General features: G+C 40.8%; 1 protein-coding gene across 1 annotated transcript in view; it reads left to right on the top strand.

Annotated features, from left to right (window-relative positions):
* Window positions 1-1,117: 1,117 nt before the first annotated feature.
* SYNJ2 (synaptojanin 2) overlaps window positions 1,118-18,652 on the top strand; it is a 56,164-nt gene continuing 38,629 nt past the window's right edge. The window contains exons 1-3 of the mRNA XM_058019968.1: window positions 1,118-1,190; window positions 9,849-10,119; window positions 12,507-12,732. Of these exons, the coding sequence (XP_057875951.1) occupies window positions 10,016-10,119; window positions 12,507-12,732 (330 nt within the window). The 5' untranslated portion in view covers window positions 1,118-1,190; window positions 9,849-10,015. The remainder of the gene's footprint in view (window positions 1,191-9,848; window positions 10,120-12,506; window positions 12,733-18,652) is intronic.

Below are 18,652 nucleotides of genomic sequence, written 5' to 3'. Positions count from 1 at the left end.
TTGCAAGAGGAATTGTCCTTCATTTCACTTCAAAGTGTCAGCAATATATGGGATATTTATTTGTTTTCTGTGTTTCTCACTGAGCTCTTTGCCTCTTGAGATTTATAAAGAGAAGTCTCTTTCTTTGCTCTTCTATCATCCATTGCAAGCAGTTCGGTTTTTCCTTTTTATACCCGGAGGTTTCAGGTTTTAACTGCTGAAGTTAATTAGGAGCATAAGATTGCATATTATTAGCAAATCTCTGAAAGTATTATGTTGCTGTTTATCTGTAGTTCAAGAAGTAAAAGGACATTTGAGGGTTACAGTCTATTTTCCTCATTTGGGAGATTAACCTTGCTCCTGATTGGGAAATATATACAAAATGAAGACTTACTCATTCAGCAAGTATGCTGGTTTTATGTTAAAGTAGCCAGTGGCAAGTTTGATCTGTGGTCTGGCTTAATGTCTAAATGTTCAGTATGTGCCCATTGAATTTGCTTGTTGCAGAAATGCACAAATAGAACATGAGCATCTGACCCTTTATTTATTTAATTAACTAATTCTTATTTCACTAAAATATGTGTAATTCCTCTTGAAATCAACATCTGGTGTTGTGTCTACATCAAATCATGTTATCTTGCATAAAAAAATCCAGTTCTGTCTGGAATTAGACTGAGAGTCTGGAAGTATAAACTCTCTCTTGTTGTACATCAAGACATATCAATATACTGTCATCATATTTTAGCTTATGGCAAGACTGATTTATTCTTGCTCTTATTTTAGAGCAGTGTAAATTTTACATGTGCTCATGTATTTCTTTATTTATTCTGACTTATCTGTGGCATCTGAACCATAGAATAAAATTGCTACTAACAACCAGGTTGATTTGAAAATAAAGCGAGCGCTCTTTTTTCTTCTAGGGTGGTGTGTGGAGATGGGCATTTCTGTCCCTTCATGTTTTAATCTCTATAGTTTTACAGCATTTTAAACCTACCTTTGCACTGTAGTCTTGTTGACTGAGAAAAATCAACTTAGGTAACATTGGTTCCTATGCAATAGGAATAAAAGCAATCTGAAAATTTTACTGGATAACTAAGTTTCCTGCCTTTCTCTTTGCTCCTTAGCTCCAGAAGAAAAGGATGCAATTAAAGGACAGTATGAAAAGCTCGTGGATGCTTTCGGCTGCTTAGGAGAGCTTCAGCTTAAATGTGGTAAGTCACCATCTGTATGCCTGAGATTATAAAATGCCCAGACAATTCTAAATGACAACAAGTGGCTAAAGTTGTCTAATTCCTTAAATTGTGAAAGCTAGTTGCACTTTGTCATGTACAGTCTGGAAAATATTTGTTTCTTTTTCTGTTTTGGGCCAAAACCATATTACTGAATGATGGATGGATTTTTTTCTTAATTTGTTTTGTCTGACATTCTTAGCTGCCTGAAGATAATTGCCATTCTTCTTCCCCTACCACATTTGTCCAAGGCAAGCTATGATTTCTTAATTCTTCTCTTCTTTAAGGATCATGTTTAGACACTGATTGTCATGGTCATCTGAGAGTACAGTACTGCAGATTGCCAGTTCTTGCTGTAATGCCTAATTGCCTTTAATCATTCATATGAATAAGGATTTGCAGAAGAAGGCCTCTGGCTTCAATTAGTATAGTGAGAAATGTTTATTGTCATCAATGTAAATTTCGGTACAGTTTGGGAATCTTGATTTAGCAAAGGACTTGTCATTACACTGCCTGCAGGAATGTTAATGGAAATAACATGTTTTAAGAAGAGAACTGCAGTGATTGATTTGAAGATAATAGGGCCTTACACAGTGCTTAAAAATCACAGATGATTTAGATGCATAAATAAAAAAGCACTGTACACGTTGTTCCCGGGCTGGTACAATGAGCCCTAATTTTCACTTGGAGAAATGACAAGACTTTTCCGTGTAACTTGATGCTTGGTCAAGGAGTCTACCAAAGGCAGTAGTGGTGTGAGCACTGGTGTATTTAGGCCAGTAGATATAACTGTGTAGTTTTATACCCTGCTTGCCATTTTGCAGCCTGAAAACTATGGCTTGAAATTGACCTGAAGAGGCAACTGCAATCTGAAGAATTTTTGTGTCATAATTTAAAACTGTAGGTCCTTCTAGTCTTTTTTAATGAATGTGGACTTTTTGTTTGTTTTGTTTCTTGTGGAGTTAATTAGACATTTCTCTGGAGATTTATATCAATTTGCTAATGTAATTTAAAGCGGAGGACTCGTGATTAGTTTTTCTTGGCACATGGGTCTGTTTTTCTTCATAGAAGTCTAATGAATCCTGTTGTAGTAATAAAGGAATGTAGCTATTTAATCCAATCTCTTCAAGCTACATATAAGGGTAGTTTTTGTATGTGGTGGGAACCAAATATATCCAATTTTCGTATTCATGTTAAAAGGTGAATGATTTCAAATGGGCTGTGAAATATTCTCAGCCTTACTGTTTCTCATGTCCTTACTTCTTCTCAAACAACATATGCTTAACTTCAGTGCTCTGAAAGTGTGAGGGTTTTTCCTTTCTGAGCTTTGTCACTGTACCTCTGCCTTGTTCTAGCATTAGATGACAAGTTCTGGTACAGGACTTGCTTTGGAAGGGATTGTTAAAATTCAGTGAAAAGTCAGAGGGTCATGCTGTAATGGTAAGTGAAGGTAAGCAAACCTTTTCTGCTTCTGAACGTTTCAAAAAGCAAAGATACACGTCTGCCGAGTTTTTGTCACAGTCTGGTTTAGACTTTCCATCTTACACGTGAGTTCCATCCCTTTAGCTGTTGCTTATGTAGAAGATTAACGCTACAAAGTAATTGTACTGGGTTTGTGTAGCAAGGTTTTGGTAGTAGGAGGGGCTACAGGTGTGGCTTCTCTGAAACGCTGCCAAAAGCTTCCCCTGTGTCCAATGGAGCCAATGCCAGCAGGCTCCAAGACAGATGTGCTGCTGGTCAAGGCTGAACCCACCAGCAACAGGGGTAGTGCCTCTGGCATAAGATTTAAGAAGAGGGAAGAAAACTGCCCAGCTGAAGCTGGAGAAGGGCAGAGTTAGAATATGTGAGACAAAGAGCTCTGCAGGCACCAGGGCCAGTGAGGAAGGAGGGGCAGGAGGTGCTCCAGGTGCCTGAGCTCAGATTCCCCTGCAGCCCCTGGTGCAGACCATGGGGAAGCAGCTGTGCCCCTGCAGCCCATGGGGTCTGTGGTGGGGCAGAGACCCACCTGCTGCCCATGGAGATCCATGGTGGGGCAGAGACCCACCTGCAGCCCATGAAGATCCATGGTGGGGCAGAGACCCACCTGCAGCCCATGGGGTCCATGGTGGGGCAGAGATCCACCTGCAGCCCATGGGGATCCATGGTGGAGCAGAGACCCACCTGCAGCCCATGGAGATCCATGGTGGAGCAGAGACCCACCTGCAGCCCATGGAGATCCATGGTGGGGCAGAGACCCACCTGCAGCCCATGGGGTCCATGATGGAGCAGAGACCCACCTGCAGCCCATGAAGATCCATGGTGGAGCAGAGACCCACCTGCAGCCCATGAAGATCCATGGTGGGGCAGAGACCCACCTGCAGCCCATGGGGTCCATGGTGGGGCAGAGATCCACCTGCAGCCCATGGGGTCCATGGTGGAGCAGAGACCCACCTGCAGCCCATGGGGTCCATGGTGGAGCAGAGACCCACCTGCAGCCCATGGAGATCCATGATGGAGCAGAGACCCACCTGCAGCCCATGGGGTCCATGGTGGAGCAGGGACCCACCTGCAGCCCATGGAGATCCATGGTGGAGCAGGGACCCACCTGCAGCCCATGCCAGAGCAGGGGGATGCCTGAAGGTGGCTGTGACCCTCTGGGAGGCACACTGTGGAGCAGGGTCCTGGAAGGGCCCATGCAGAGAGGAGCCCATCCTGGAGCAAGTTTACTGGCCAGATTTGTGACTGTTTGTTCCAGAAGGTCTGCACCTTCTGTGAGGGACCCACTCTGGAGCAGTTTGTGAAGAACTGCAGCCCATGGGATGGAGTCATGCTGGAGAAGCTCAAGTAGGACTGTCTTCCATGGGAGAGTCTCCATGCTGGAGCAGGGGAAGAGTGTGAGGAGTCCTCCCCATGAGGAGAAAGGAGTGGCAGAGACAATGTGTGATGAACTGATCACAGTCCCTATTTCTCATCCCCCTGTACCACTGGGGAAGAGAAAATTGGGAGTAAAGTTAAGCCTGGGAAAAAAGAAAAAGAAGATGTGGAGGAAGGTGTTTTGCTCATTGTCCTACTCTGGTTTGATTTGTGATAAATAAAACTGATTTCCCCAAGTTAAGTCTGTTTTGCCCATAACTGCTCAATGTTCTCTCCCTGCCCGTATCTTGACCCATAAGCCTTTCATTTTATTTTTCTCCCCTGCCCAGCTGAGGAGGGGAGTAACAGAACAGCTTTGGTGGGCGCCTGGTATCCAGCCAGGGTGAGTCAAACGACCACAGGAATGCAGTGTAGCTTTTTCCATTTTTGTATAATGTATTTTAGCAGCTGCTAACAAAGGCATAATTGGCTAGCTCTTCTCTGAGCTTCAGTGATTGCATAGACTTTGTTCAGAAGTATCAGCATTTTTTCTTACTACTGGAAACATGCAGACCATAAGTATTAAATTAACTGAGAGTATTTGTGAAAATACATTCCACTGAGATGCTAAGAGTATATTTGTAGAGCAGAAGGGAAAACTTTCTGCCAAGACATGAAAGATGTCTCTGAACATTTTAATTAATCTGTAAATATAGCTACTTAGAAATCCAAATAAATCACATTGTATGCCTGCCAAAATAGATCATGCTTTTCACAAGAAAGTAGATGAAATATGTGAAACTGACTCACAAAGTTAATGTTTCCCACCAGTAATAACATTCACTTGTATGTACTTATGTCTGTTAACATGACTCACTAAGTTCTTCTGCTTTCTTTTGTGAGATGGATGGCAGCAGAATGAATTGTACAGTCTCTCTGAGCTGTACCTCAGCCAAGATTTTGCTGCCAAAGAAGATCTAGCAGTGACAAATACATCTTAAGCAAAGTGTTAAAAGAGCTGGCTTTACAGTGTTTTTTTCAGATACTGTGATGTCAGGAAGAGATGCATATATAAGGGGATATTTTAACACCATCAGCACATAGGTTGTTTGGTTTAATACAGCTGCTGTATTTGGGGAGGCATTCTGAATTCATGAGATTGTGTATATATTCTCACTCTTGTACATATACAGTGTATAGTTGAAAGGAAGATATTTTGAAAAGGACAACTAAGTACCTGTCTTCTGTTCCTTTTGCACATATCCTAAAAATGTGGTTGTGTTTAGAAGAAAGAGAAAGAGGAGTATCTTTGAGACTAAAATGATAGTTTGGAAAGTCTTGGCTCTTTTCATAATTCTGTTGTAGATATACTCAGGAATTTTCAGCTAGATGGTTAGAATGTACTTCTCTCCTGTGTTCTGTTGCTATTTTTGAAGATAGATGAGAGGCAAAATTGGTTTTTAGTGGTCTACAAAATGGAATGGAGTATGTGTGGAGTGGAAATGGAAAAGTCTGAGGGAGTGCATGACTGTGATGGAATGGAGAAAGAGCAAAAATTGGAGAAAATTATTTTGGAAAGAAAAGGCAGTCTTGAGTGAAATAGTTACAGTTAAGAAGGACAAAATAAGAATTGAATATTGGACTCCTTTTCACTATAGCTCAAAATAGGCAACATTGAAATCATCCCCTAAGCTGCAGGGGAAACAATTGCCTTGAGTTGTGTAGACAGGTTAAATACAGAAACTGCAGCTTATTATTGTACAGTGTGACGTACCAGAACTGCATTTCCTGTTCAACTTGGATAAAGGCAGTTGGTTTCACCAGAACGTTTGAAAAAACGGATGGAAATTATTATTGTCTTGTTTCTGTGCTAAATATTCTTCATCCTCTGCCTCTCTTGTGCAACCTAATAAAAGGGCATTCAGCTCATATCACTGTGAGCAAAACATTTCTTACATTTCTTCAAAAGTTTTCTTTGCAGATTGTTGTAGTGATTGATAGCTGTAATAGGGCAAAATAATGATCTTGGTCACAATGCATGAACATTTGTACCCTTTTATCTGAAATCAAAGTTTGGCCATAACTTTGAAATTATTTTTTTTTTAGTACTATATGTGGGTCTTGCTTTTTCATAGATGTGTTGCTGTAGAAAGCATGACCAGAAAGGAACACTTCACTTCTTCCTCTAAAATTATTTCAGAGATTTCTTTAAAACATTCCATGTTGCATCCCAAGGACAGGAAGGACATTTCTACAGTTGTGACCTTCAACTGAAGTTCTTACATTCCTAAATTACTTTCTTCTATGTGTACAGTTTAGAAGGCTAGTATTAATGAGGATTTTACTTTAAACTACTTGTGTAAGTTAAAGGAGAAATAAAAATATTTTTATTTTCCAAGGTGGGGTATGGTAAATAGTCTACAGCTGAGGTGTTTGGTGATTGGTACCAAGAGAAACTGACCTGAAAAGGCAACTGAAATCTGAAGGACTTTCATGTTATAATTTAAAACTGTAGGCCTATCTAGATGTTGCTGGTAAAGAAGGGAAGACAAGGAAAGCCTTCTCTGTGTCTAGCTGTATAGCTTAGTGGTGAGTAATTTCTTATACCTTAATGGAAACATGACTAAAAGATCATAGTGGAGCAGTGTTTTGGCAGCATTAATTCTGCTGTGCAAGGTTCTAAAAGGGTGAAAGGTTGACAGAAGCATTACCTCCATTCAGAACCCAATGGCTACATCTGTGCTGTGAATAAAATGGGCAGGACACAGGCACAGAGGATAGGATATTGTGATTAGCTTGTTCCCTGTTCCAAGAGGACATGTGCATCAAGCAGGGATCTTCCTCCTGCAGACAGTGCAGTGATAGCCCAGAGCTGGTCCCAGGACCATTGTCCAAATACCACCTGGAATGAAAGTGCTATCAGAGGATGGGGCTTGGGACTTTTTTGCAAGGTACAGAGTCAGAGAGATTTGTGTTGAGCTGGGGCTATGATGTTATTGGGTTTCTGCATTGTCTGTTTTGCAGCAAATCCTGAGTCATTTAAGCAAATAAGAGAAGTTAGAGCTGTTCTGAAGACCACTTCAACTCACAGAGCAGCCTGGGAGGACCAAGTAGCAAAGCAGGCTAGCTTTAACATACCTTAAATCTTTCTTTTCGTCCTTTTTCTCCAGTTTCTGGGCTGTAAGTGTGAGCTCCTTTGCCAGCCTGTCTTTGTTCAAAGGTATCATGAGAAGTGCCTGGTAGTTGCTCTCTAATTTGGAGTACTGTCAAGAGATTATTCTGTGTGAATAGAACTGTAGAATGGCTCAAGTCAGAGGAGACCTTTATAGACCATCTACTCCCAATGCCCCTGTGATGGCCAGGGACACTGCCTCCAGACCAGGTTACTCAAAGCCCCTTCCAACCTGGTGTGGAACACTTCCCAGGGGTGAGGCACCCACAACTTCCCTGGAAAACCTGTTCCACTGTTTCACTACTCTCGTTGTAAAAGAGATATATCTTCCTTATATTCAATCTAAATTTCCCCTCTTTCAGTGAAAAACTGTTGCCCCTTGTCTTATCACTACAAGCCCTTGTGAAAAGTCTCTCTCCATCTTTTGTTATAGGCCCCCCTTCAAATATTGAAAGGCTGTAATAAGGTTTCCCCTGAGCCTTCTTTTCTCCAGGCTGAGCAACCCTGACTCTTTCCTGTGGAGCTGCTGCCCAGTGGCAGAAACGTATCACAGCTTTAGGAAACAAATCTCCTTACACTTCAGGGAAAATGCAATACCTTCTCATGATTACTTTTTCAGAGCTTTTTAGCTAGTGATTTAAGGGAGTAGAGATGCTGGACCTTGCAGTATGTGGATGAGTACCCCATTTGGGGGTGAGTGGTTGAGTGGAGGAGATAGTAAAAAGTAAAAAGAGTTTATAGTCTCTGGTAAGAAAAAGCAAGTTTCTAGCTAAGGCAAATATTCCTATTCAATTCCTTCTTGAATTAGAGGATTATTCTGTTTAGATTCAGTGATTTTCCACTGGTTGCAATCACCTGCAACCAGGACAGAACCACAGGGAATAAACTCTGTATTATTAAGCTTTTGTTCTCTTTGGCTAATTTGATGTTGACTTTCTCATTTGATGTCTTCTGAACCGTCTAGGAAAGCTTTACGTCACCGAAGGCAATGAAAGTACTTGTACTCTTTGTCTCAGCATTGCTGCCAGGCAGCTCTCCAAGTCCTTCACTACTGGTTTTTTGTGACTAACCAAGCTGACTGATATTAAGGCATGCTAATAGTGTTTCTGTGTATTGCTTCCAAAGTCTTGTGAGTGAAGGTTACTTTGAGCTGATCAGTTTTGCATGGTTTCAGCTAAGTCACAGAAGCTTTTGGCTATCCTGAGAGACTACTAACTCCTCCTAACCCTTTCTGGAGGCTGCAGGGCAGTATTTGGTCAGTTATGAACTCTTGTGATGATAACTGACGTGTCTCCTCCTTTGCATAAAGTCATGTGCAAAGGAGGAATAAACCATCAGTATTTCTGGCCCTCTGCTGCGATACCACAAGCACAGAAAATACACGTCTTGAAAGCACTCAAGAAGGAGAACACGGCACAGCGTTGTTACAGAAAGAAATGTGATGAACAGAGCTTTCTAGTAAATACCACCTACACTGGCCTTTATACAAAACTGGAGTCAGCAGAACAGAATGAATAAGATCTAATCTCCCACCTTGTCCTGCCATTCCAGTCCCACGTGCCTACACAAATATTCTGGCCCTGCTGAAAACCACCTCTAACTCTACCTTCTGTAGCCAGCCTGTTATCTGAAAGCAAGGACTCCCCTACTGGTGTATCAGAAAAAGAGTAGTTGTTGTGTGAGAGCTGGTGTGCATTTCCAGACAGTGGGTCACCCTGGAGGGTTGAAAAGTGATCCTAAGTGTTCCCTTTTGCGGTCTGAAGCCATATTGTCCCAGATTGTCACTGTGCCCGTTGCTAATTAACTTGCTCTCAGCAGGTCAACTGTTGGTTCTGCTGTGCTAAATTAATAAATCTTGGCTCATTTCCACCTTATCTTACTAGCTAGAGTGACTAGGATGACATTGTCTCCATTACAGGCCAATTTAAGTGAATCATGCAGTTTCTTTGTAGCAAAACTAGCATTTCCAGAAAAATTGTTTTACTGTTTCTTAATTACCATTTCAGAGAGAATGAGCAGAGGTGGAGATGGTTCTGTGTATGAGAGATCTGATTACAGTGATGTTCTCAAGCTCCAAATTTATCTTTTAGCCTTGGGGACCTGAAGTTCAGCTGCTTCGTGATTTCACAGTTATGGCAGCTGTAATTGTTTTAGTGATAGCTGAGGTTGTTGTTGAATCATGTACATGCTTTAGTGATACAAAAAGCAAAATCTTAAGAATTGGTAATACTGAAATTTTACAAATGTCTGAACATGCCCAGCTTCAGCTGAAGCCAGTAAAGAATCTGAATGCTCTATGTTCTGTAGGGTGATGAAATTGACTTTTTGAGTATTGTTCCAATGGTAAGCACTTTGCTCTTCATAAAGTCAGTGGGGAAAACACACTCTAGTGCAACAAAGGATGTCGATGGAGAAGTGTTATGGAATATTGTGCAATTGCAGTCACTTGTCTGCAGTTAAGAGGAATTCAGAAATGTGAAGAACGCGGCCTGCATGCCTGTTTTTCCTGTTTGTTCTCTTGTGAAGCAAAGACGCTGGCCTCTGCTGGAGCCCTGTCGGCATTGCATGTGACAGGACTGGTGAGGAGCCGAGTCCCCCTGGAAATAACCCTTTTGTAACTGTCTGTCACTTTCTAGGTAACGCTCGGCTGCACTTTCTGGTCCTGGTGACAGGCTGTACGTCGGTGGGCAAAATCCTGGATGCTGAAGTTTACAAAATTACTGCAACAGATTTCTGTCCTCTCCAGGAAGAAACCAAGGAAGACGAGCGCGTTACTGCCTTGAAGAAAATACTGAACTCTGGGATGTTCTATTTCTCGTGGCCTAATGCAGGCTCAAACTTTGACCTGACTGTGCGGGCTCAGAAGCAGGGTGATAACAGCTATGAATCTGGTAACTCGTTCTTCTGGTTAGTACTGCGTGTTCTACCTGAGTCTTCTGTTGTCCCCACCTGTATCTCATTGCTCAGATTTTCTCAGAGGGAAGTGAACATGTGCATCTCCTTTCATTTCATTGACATGTCTTTTTATAGGGCAGGTGGATTTAATGAATTCATGGTAACTTGTGTTTAATTAAAATTAATCTGATAGTGAAGTGCCATTATAAAATGACATATTATGCTTTAAAGGGGGAAATACAAGATATCTATTGCTCATACTACAGAAACATCTCTCTATATGTCATGAATAGTTTCCCCTGCAGTCCTTTTAAATACTTTTCTTTAAAGTTATCTAATGGAAACCTGTGCTTGAACTGTTCATAAATCCCATCGTTTGCACTGAAGTATGTGTTATTTTTTAGAAGTAGGTGTTTGAAGTCTGTAGTTTATTGTTTCAGTAATGTGCACTAGTTTTTATGTTGAAAACATCAATATTAATATGTTTACAGCTCAGTGCAAACACAAGTCACAAAAAACAAAACTGCTGTGATACAATGCTCTGTGCTTTTTACTTTCTTGTGCTTATAAAGCAAAGGAAAGTTATCTCATATTGTGGTAAGTATTGGTTGAGGGGAAAAGAGAAAACACAATGCTGGGTTGATGTAATTCAGTTTGTTTGCTTTGCAAGTTTTGGCATAATGCTTGCATTTCTATACCCTTTCCCACCCCTGCCCCCTTCTTTTTAAACAAAAAGTCACACAGCAGGCATAGCTGTTCTGGAAATAAATGAGGGTTTGATGTAGGTGGAAAATAACTGGCGGGGTTAAATGTGAATGTGCTGCTAGAATGTGCAGTGAAGCTTGTGGCCCAAAGTAGGTGAATATTAAATAAGCAAAAAAGTTCATAATGGGTGATAAATTAACATGAGAGAGCAGTTCAGTTAGGCTAAATAATCTTTCCTGCTATGATGTGATTTTGACTGGTGAGATTTAGTGGGTTGACTTTAAAACTAAAGAAAGATACATAACAAATACTTGCTTTCAACTGTGCTAATGATGCATCCCTCTCCAAAAGGTCACCAAGCATTGTCAAGTCAGACACATGGCAGAAATTTGTTGTACTCCAATGATGAGACTGCTAAGATGACAATATCCCATAATAAAGAACATTTAAAACATCTCCTTTTCCCTCTACTGTCTTTTGAAACTTTTTTTTCTTGGAAGAGAAGTGTATTTGCTGCTTCTGGCTAATCCAGAAGTAAATTCTGAAGAGTTTCCATTCTGCAGTATGTTGTAGAACAGGGAAAAGTGGTGACAACATCACATTAAAGGCAAAAAGATGCTCCAAAACAATTTATCTTGGGGTATTTAGGTGATATGGGAAATTTCAGACAAAAAAATAGATGCTTGAAGAAAGTAAAGAATGAGATAGTTATACAATGAAAAGTGTAAGATGACCTTAGTTATAGGCAATGCAAACTGCCTGTTTAATGAACTGCAACAACAACAAACAATTCTACTGGAATTTGCCTGAGTGAGGACTTCCTATGCAAGTAGAAGTGGGAGAAAGAGGTGGAAGAGATAGCAAAAATTGAGCTTAAAAAGAGCTAAATCGAGCTAAAAAAAGGAGCTGCTTTTTCTGTTACATATTTAGATTAAAAATGTAACAATGCCTTGCACCTTTTTTGGTAAATGCTGTACTCTAAAAGAACAATTCTTTAGGGGTTTCACTCTCTTTTACAGACCCTCTATTGAGCAATGCAGGGCCATAAAAGATATTATCCTGGCCCTCCTATGTAACTAAAGGCACCTTTTGAGACATGAAGTAAAGAAAAACTTCATCATAAAAGAGACTAGATTTGTTAATTAGATGTGACAGGTTTCTTGAATTGTTGATCTTGAAGGTTAGAACAGATGTTCCTCTTCATTTTAGTAGTACTTTTTGCAATATCTCCACTGACTTACAGATCCAGTTTCTGCTTGGAATTTTTTTTTTCTGAAAATCCTGGTGGATTTTGAACCAGTTCTTCATCCTGTAATGAATGCTTAGGTCCAGGCAGTACTCTTCAAAAAAAGTGATTAGCTTGACATTACTGCAATTTATTAAAAGATTACCAAATATAAATTTCTGGAGCTGAAAGAGGTGACATTTGCATCTAAATTTATAAGACAGGTACAAGATATAAAGTCAGCACCTTGGTGGCAGCTGTGTGGTTAAAATTTGCCACGTTCAGTTCACTGTAGTAGTTCACAAGTAGTTCACAATACTTCTCGGTATTTCCTGGGCAGAGATAAGGTACAGCAGAAAAGGGGTCATAAAACATTACTTGATTAAATTAGCTATTGTTGTCAGGTGGCGCCCATGCCTCTCTGTTTGTTTTGCTCAGTAATGTCTCTGTATGTTGTTGAACCTTTCAGGAACCAGCTATTGCATGTGCCCTTCAAGCACTACCAGGTGAACTGCTCCGACTGGCTGCTGAAGGTGGTCTGTGGGGTCGTGGACATCCGCACTGTTTATGCTTCCCACAAGAAGGCCAAAGCCTGCCTCATCTCCCGCATCAGCTGTGAGCGTGCCGGCGTCCGCTTCCACGTCCGAGGGGTCAATGATGATGGACACGTGTCCAACTTTGTTGAGACAGAGCAGGTAAGTGCTTGTATCCAGTGGCTTTGCATCACTTAGTCCACTCATGTTTAATTGGGGCAGAGTTTTCAATGAGAATTAAAGAAACTTAGCAAGATTTTTTTCAAATATTATTGCATGGCAGATCTGTTTGTTCTTGTCCATTAAGCATTTCTTTGCAATCTGCTCTTTTTCTCTGTTTCTGACTTTTCCATTCACACGGTTTTCACTAACACTTTTCACTTCTTTCCTGAGTGTGAAAGTCTGGCCATTTGATACTGTAGTGAAATGTAGACTAGGGTTTTTAAACCATTCAGGAAGGTGTCTAGCAAAGGTGCTGGGACCTCATCTTTGATTGGTAAAGTTCACTGTCAAATCATCTTTCTCTGGTAAAGAAAATGTTGAAAAAATGACATCTTCTCAGAGTCAGCCAAATTCCAGTTCAACTAATTTTGGAAGAGACTGCTTTTATATTCCCCACTGGTTTGTGGGGGATTCTCTCCGATGTGAGGTAGTATGACAGTTTTTATACATATGTGGTAAAAGCCTCATTTCCAGCTGATGCTGAGACAAATTATGTGTGTGAAATGCATTCAGCAGGCTCCCTTGATTGGCACAGCCAAACAAAACAATTGAATCACTTGGTTTTATTGCACATGGTTTAGCTTGCTGCCTTGAAATTCAGTAAAAAGCACTGGACCATGAAGAATCTGAACTCTTCTGTGCCAGCTGAAGTGAGTGCTTTCTTACTCAAGTACAATCACCTTTTCCTTTTTGAACTGAAGTAGTAATTACTAGCAGTCAGAACCATCATACAGAAATGGATCACTGTATAAACCGAATAGACAAATGGCTGGTAGTTTTCAACAAAGAACAGGGATTTGCTCCTAAAATTTGGTTGTTTTCAGCATCCTCTGGGCATATCTACAGAGCTGGATAAGTGGTGTAGATTGGATGTGTCTGTATATGTAGGTGCATGTACAATGAAAGTAGATTGCTTCTGTGATGCTCATAAGGGGAGCATGAAACAGTGAGAGCAGCATGGTCATTGCAAGCCTGTGCCTGATGGTTAAGGAAGGCACCTCCTCCCAAAGGAGCCCACACTTTGGTGGGCTGACTGCACTAGTATTTCCTCATGGCAATGTGTGAATGTAGCAGCTCTCACCCAGTGAGCTCCTTCCTGTTATCCCACTGCATGAGCCAGGCATGCCTTCAGGCAACTGTTTGTCCAAAATCCAGCCATGTTTGGGTACTTTCCGCATTTCCTCTAAGATGTTGTCTTTGTAACACTGCTTTAACCCTTTCACCTGGTTCTGCCTAAGGACCCATGTAGAGCAACCTTAGATTTGACAGTGCTTTGATCCTCAGGAGGATGCCTGGAGGAGTTGCAGACTGGTATTCCCCAGCCTGCTGGTGAGGTTTGATTCCCAAGAGGTGCTCAAAGCATGCCCAATGTTACACATGTGACTTTCTGTCCAGTGGTCAGAGTTCTGTCTGGGCATGCGGGTGACTTTTTGCTCATGTCCCTCCTTTTCCTGATTTGCCTGCATTTTCAGTTAGGCTGACAGTTTTCCACTTAGTGTTCAGGCTCCCACAAATTGTGCCTGTTGGATGTGAAGCTCTTCCCCTCTAGTGCTTGGGTCTCGAATGTCAGCCTCTGAATTCTCTGCTAATAATTCTCTTGTGTGCCACTGCTCCAAAGCAACTGCAAGTGAACTCTTGCAACATCTACACCTTTCTAGAAAGTCTGTCAGTGCATTGGGAGATTCAGCTATGTCTGCTTACTGGAAAGTGGAATTTTCCTTTGGAACCTGGGGACAGAAGAAGGGACATCTGCCATTTTAAGTGATACCTGGTACATTCTGCTATTTTAGTTGAGCATCTTCTTATGAATGTTAGTGCAAAGCACTAATCCTGTTACTCAGGATTTGAAGAATGTTCTCTTGATGAAATGCAAGTCTTAGAAAGGATTGTCAGCTTTTTTTCAGTGAGTTTCACATTTGTGGCACCACACTTGGCAGTTGACTTATTATGTGAAATACTTTTGCTATCCTGCTCACTAGGTGGGTCAGAAGTAACTCATTTTATTTTGTTACACTCCTGGAGTACATCATGTTACAAATTATTAGCATGAAAAATAAGTTGGCCTTTGTATTCCAGCAGAAAACCTGAGGACTGGCTCCTGGTGAGTGGCAAAACAGTACTTGATTGCTGATGCTTCCCTTAGCTGGGTCTGGGTCAGGCTCTTCATGGGAATTTTGTGTTTTGTTCCCATTCAGCCATCTGCTGAAGTGGGCAAACTGAAGGCTTTTAAGTGTTTTTTTTTCAACTGGGTAAGCCAAAGTGCAAGAGTGAAATGGCTTTAGGGTGAAAGGCTTGAGCAGATTCAAAATTATAACAAGAGTTTGCAGTTTTAAAGGGTTGTGTGGTTTTGTTTGTTTTCAAAAACCAAAGCAAAGAAGGAAAAGGTTGCTGTTACTAATGGTGCTAAACACTAGTTTTACCAAGCTGCATGTCCTAAGAAAGCAAAGTTGGGCTAACCACTAGGATGCCTGAGATCTAGTTCAAGCTGGCATCCTCTTGCCATTAGGAAGGAAGAGTCCAAGAATAAACTCTCTCCTACTTTCATAGTAAACGACTGACTAATCTCCTGTGAGGTAATATCTTGGCTGAATAACATTTTGTTTCCATTTGCTGGAGCCTATACAGTATAATGGCATGTTGGCTATGTGTTTTCATGGATAAATAACACCCTAGGATTCTGAAAACCCAGGACTTTTCCCCTCTTTGCAGGAATTGCTTCTAACATTTTTCTGTTTTTAGAAGAGGGAGAAACAATTAATCTTATCTCCAGGCAGCTCTTTTATGCATAGATGGTATGCTTTTGTATCCCACTGAGTTAGCCTTGTGGCATTTCAGCTCTGCAATGACTCATTTTTTTGTGGGCTCACTTAACTGCTCTGAGTCAGTGTTTGAGAAGAAGGGGGGAAAAGTAAAATATCTTCACTTTTTCTTTAAACAAAATAAGAACAACTTATACTATATATTCAAGCTTTTTGATCATTTGTCTTGTGCCTTTATGAAGAAAGAAGAAATAAAATATTATAGGAAACACTTAAGGAAAAAGAAAATGAAGGGAAGAGAAGGCAAACCCTTCAATGTGTACTTTCAGATTTGCTGACAAATATTTTGTAATGGGATGGTATCCCTTTCTGATTGCAGTTCTTGCAGTATTGCAGTTAATTCTCAAGCAGCTTTTAAATCAGTCTGTTTTTCAGTTGTAGCTTAAATGTTCCCTTTCACCTTTTTTTCCTCTCCTAGTAATCCTTTGAAGTTGAGACTGTGTTGCATTTTTGTAATTCTTTTCTTCTGATACCTCTGAGGAACTAGAAATGCTCTCTTCAATTAGTCTGTGTGCCTGTTACTGTTTACATTTCAGCTCTTCTCCCAGTTATCCTCCAAAGAGTTATGCCAAAATATTAGTATGTGGTTTACAAGGAACAATTCTAATTAACCAAAGACAAATAAATTGTTTCAGTTTTTTCTCCTTCGTGGAATTGTTCAGTAAAGAAAATTGCAACCTTGAGAAAGCACTAAAAGGAAATGCCATGAATTTGAATTAACCTTCCCTTTCTTCCAGTTTCAGAAAAAATTGTCAGACATGGATTAAGGAAAACGATCCCTATTTCACAATACCTCCTGGACTGTATTGGATAGATCTCCAGGAGAGGAATGGATGCAATCATGTGGTTGATTTATTTTCTGGATCAAGTTTTAATATGACCGCAGGCAGGGCAAAAAGGATTATTTTGGCAGATATACCCTTGGGTCCCATGGTCTGAGCTAAAGGCACTCACAGAGAGTGTTTAGGCCATCTGCTGTCCACACTCTGTGTGGCAGAGCTGGGGATCCCCCAATAAGCCATCAGAGTATTCATTTCATCAAGTACTGTGTCTCTGTGTACTCCTTGAGTTTGTAGTGAATTTTGCTGTTTGAAGTTGTGACCAAATGATTATTATTTCTAATGAAGGTGGGTGATGGAGATGAATGAATAAACTATTCCTAGCAATAGATGGGCACAGCATGCTGGGATCAGAACACCAGTGGGTTGACACAGATGTTTGCTTCTTGTTCAGAAGCTTTTTAGTAGTACCTGTGTTGTCATCTTCTTGCAGGGGTTACATACTGTTATCTCCTTATCCAAAAGTTTCATACCTTCTTGGTGTTTTCTCATGGGCATCTCCCCAGAGCACTGACTCTTTCTTCTTCACAGAGCAGCCAAGTGACTCCAGTTCCCTTCTCAACCAGCCACCCCACTCTTTTATAGCACTCTTCTCATTGGTTACAGCTGTGGCCTCTTAAAGTCAGGCCTGTTCCTAATCTTTGCTAATCAGCTGCAACTCCTTAGGGGTAAGATTACTTTCTACACTATCTTCATTATGTTCTATAACCTGTGCATGAAGTTTGCTTACCAGGAAAGATCCTTGGATTGCAGGGGCAAGGTCTGGCCCTATGAAACAGAAGAGAGAGATTGAAAAATGTCCCATTGAACTGTCAGTACTATCACCCTTAATCCTGAGCTAGAGAAAGAGGCCACAAAGAGAGACTAAGACCAGAGAAGCTGAAAGAAAAACAAGGCAAATTCTAACACCAGAGGTCAGAGGCCAAGTAATCTATTGTTAAGGCAAATAGGTCTTCCACATGGGTTAACTATCCAATTGCTACAGTGCTGTCTGATGGGAACCTGGTCTGGATGTTCATGCAGCTGACTGGGTTGGATTGTAGTATGGGCCAGAACCCTTGAGATTAATGAAGTAGACCTCAAGTGTTTTGAGGATTGGATAGGAATGAACATTCTCGCTGGGGTACATAGGCACCAACTTGCTGTCATTTTGGACCTAAGACAAGAGGTAAGATTCCACAAAGACAGAGATTTAGCAGGATGTATGAATCCTAATGAGCAAGTGTTGTCCCAAAAGTAACTGATTGTTGTTGAATTTCTAGAGAAAAACCAGTATGATCTTCTTGTCCATGAGAAAAGGAAAACAGAGGACAGGAAAATTCTGGACATAAGGCATTTAACTTTTCTTTAAGTTTCTTGTCTAAAAGAATTGTTCATCTTTTATCTAGTACCTTAGAAGAAGGGAGATGGCTCTGCTAGAGGACAGGGTAATAAAGTCAATACTAGAGCCACAAAAAATTGGGATGGATGTGTGCTTGTGGAAAACATAACATTGTGCACAAAAACTGATCAAGGCTGTGAAGAATATGAGAAAAGAAACTGTACTTGTCTATGCATAAGCAACAAAGTTGGGATCTTTTCTTTATGAGTGTAATTTCAATCTAAATATATTATCAGTGCTTATTTAATATTTTAGCAAATAGAGTTTCTTACAGTGTATGTGGCTGCTAAGATTGCATCCATTCCTGATCTGGAAAGCTGTGTTAGTCTTTAAACCTGCTTTCTTAACAAGTCTGCTGGTAGGAAGTCTGTTGCCACTAATATTGTAAGATCAAGAGATGTGTACACTAAAAGGCAGTGTCAAGATCAAGGGTCATGTTCCTTGGAATGGTGAATGAAGGATAGTGGGTATAACTGAAATTGAGGGAAGATTTGCACAGTTATAATGCTTAATGAAATGGTTAGAGTCTGTTTAGGAAGGAATGACTGGCAGAAAAGTCATTTTAATGAGTCTCCCACTCATTAAAAAAATATTAAGTCTTTTTCCAACTCGCTGGCAGCTTGGAAGAAAATAATTTTGGATTCATTTGGGTCATGAGAATGAGGTGAAAGGATTGTGAAAGACCAGAGAACTGCTCCAGAGAACAGAATGATGAGCCCTGTAAGTGAACAGGAAAAAAAGCACTTTCTTGTGAATGACTGTTGGAGAGGATGTGCTCCCAGTTCAAAAACCTCATCTGATTTCTAAAAGCTGCACGGCAA

Source organism: Melospiza georgiana, chromosome 3, assembly GCF_028018845.1.
Source record: "Melospiza georgiana isolate bMelGeo1 chromosome 3, bMelGeo1.pri, whole genome shotgun sequence".
In the NCBI taxonomy this organism is placed as follows: Eukaryota; Metazoa; Chordata; class Aves; order Passeriformes; family Passerellidae; genus Melospiza; species Melospiza georgiana.
The sequence above is the reverse complement of the archived record's forward strand: the minus strand, read 5'-3'. Positions and strand labels throughout refer to the sequence as shown.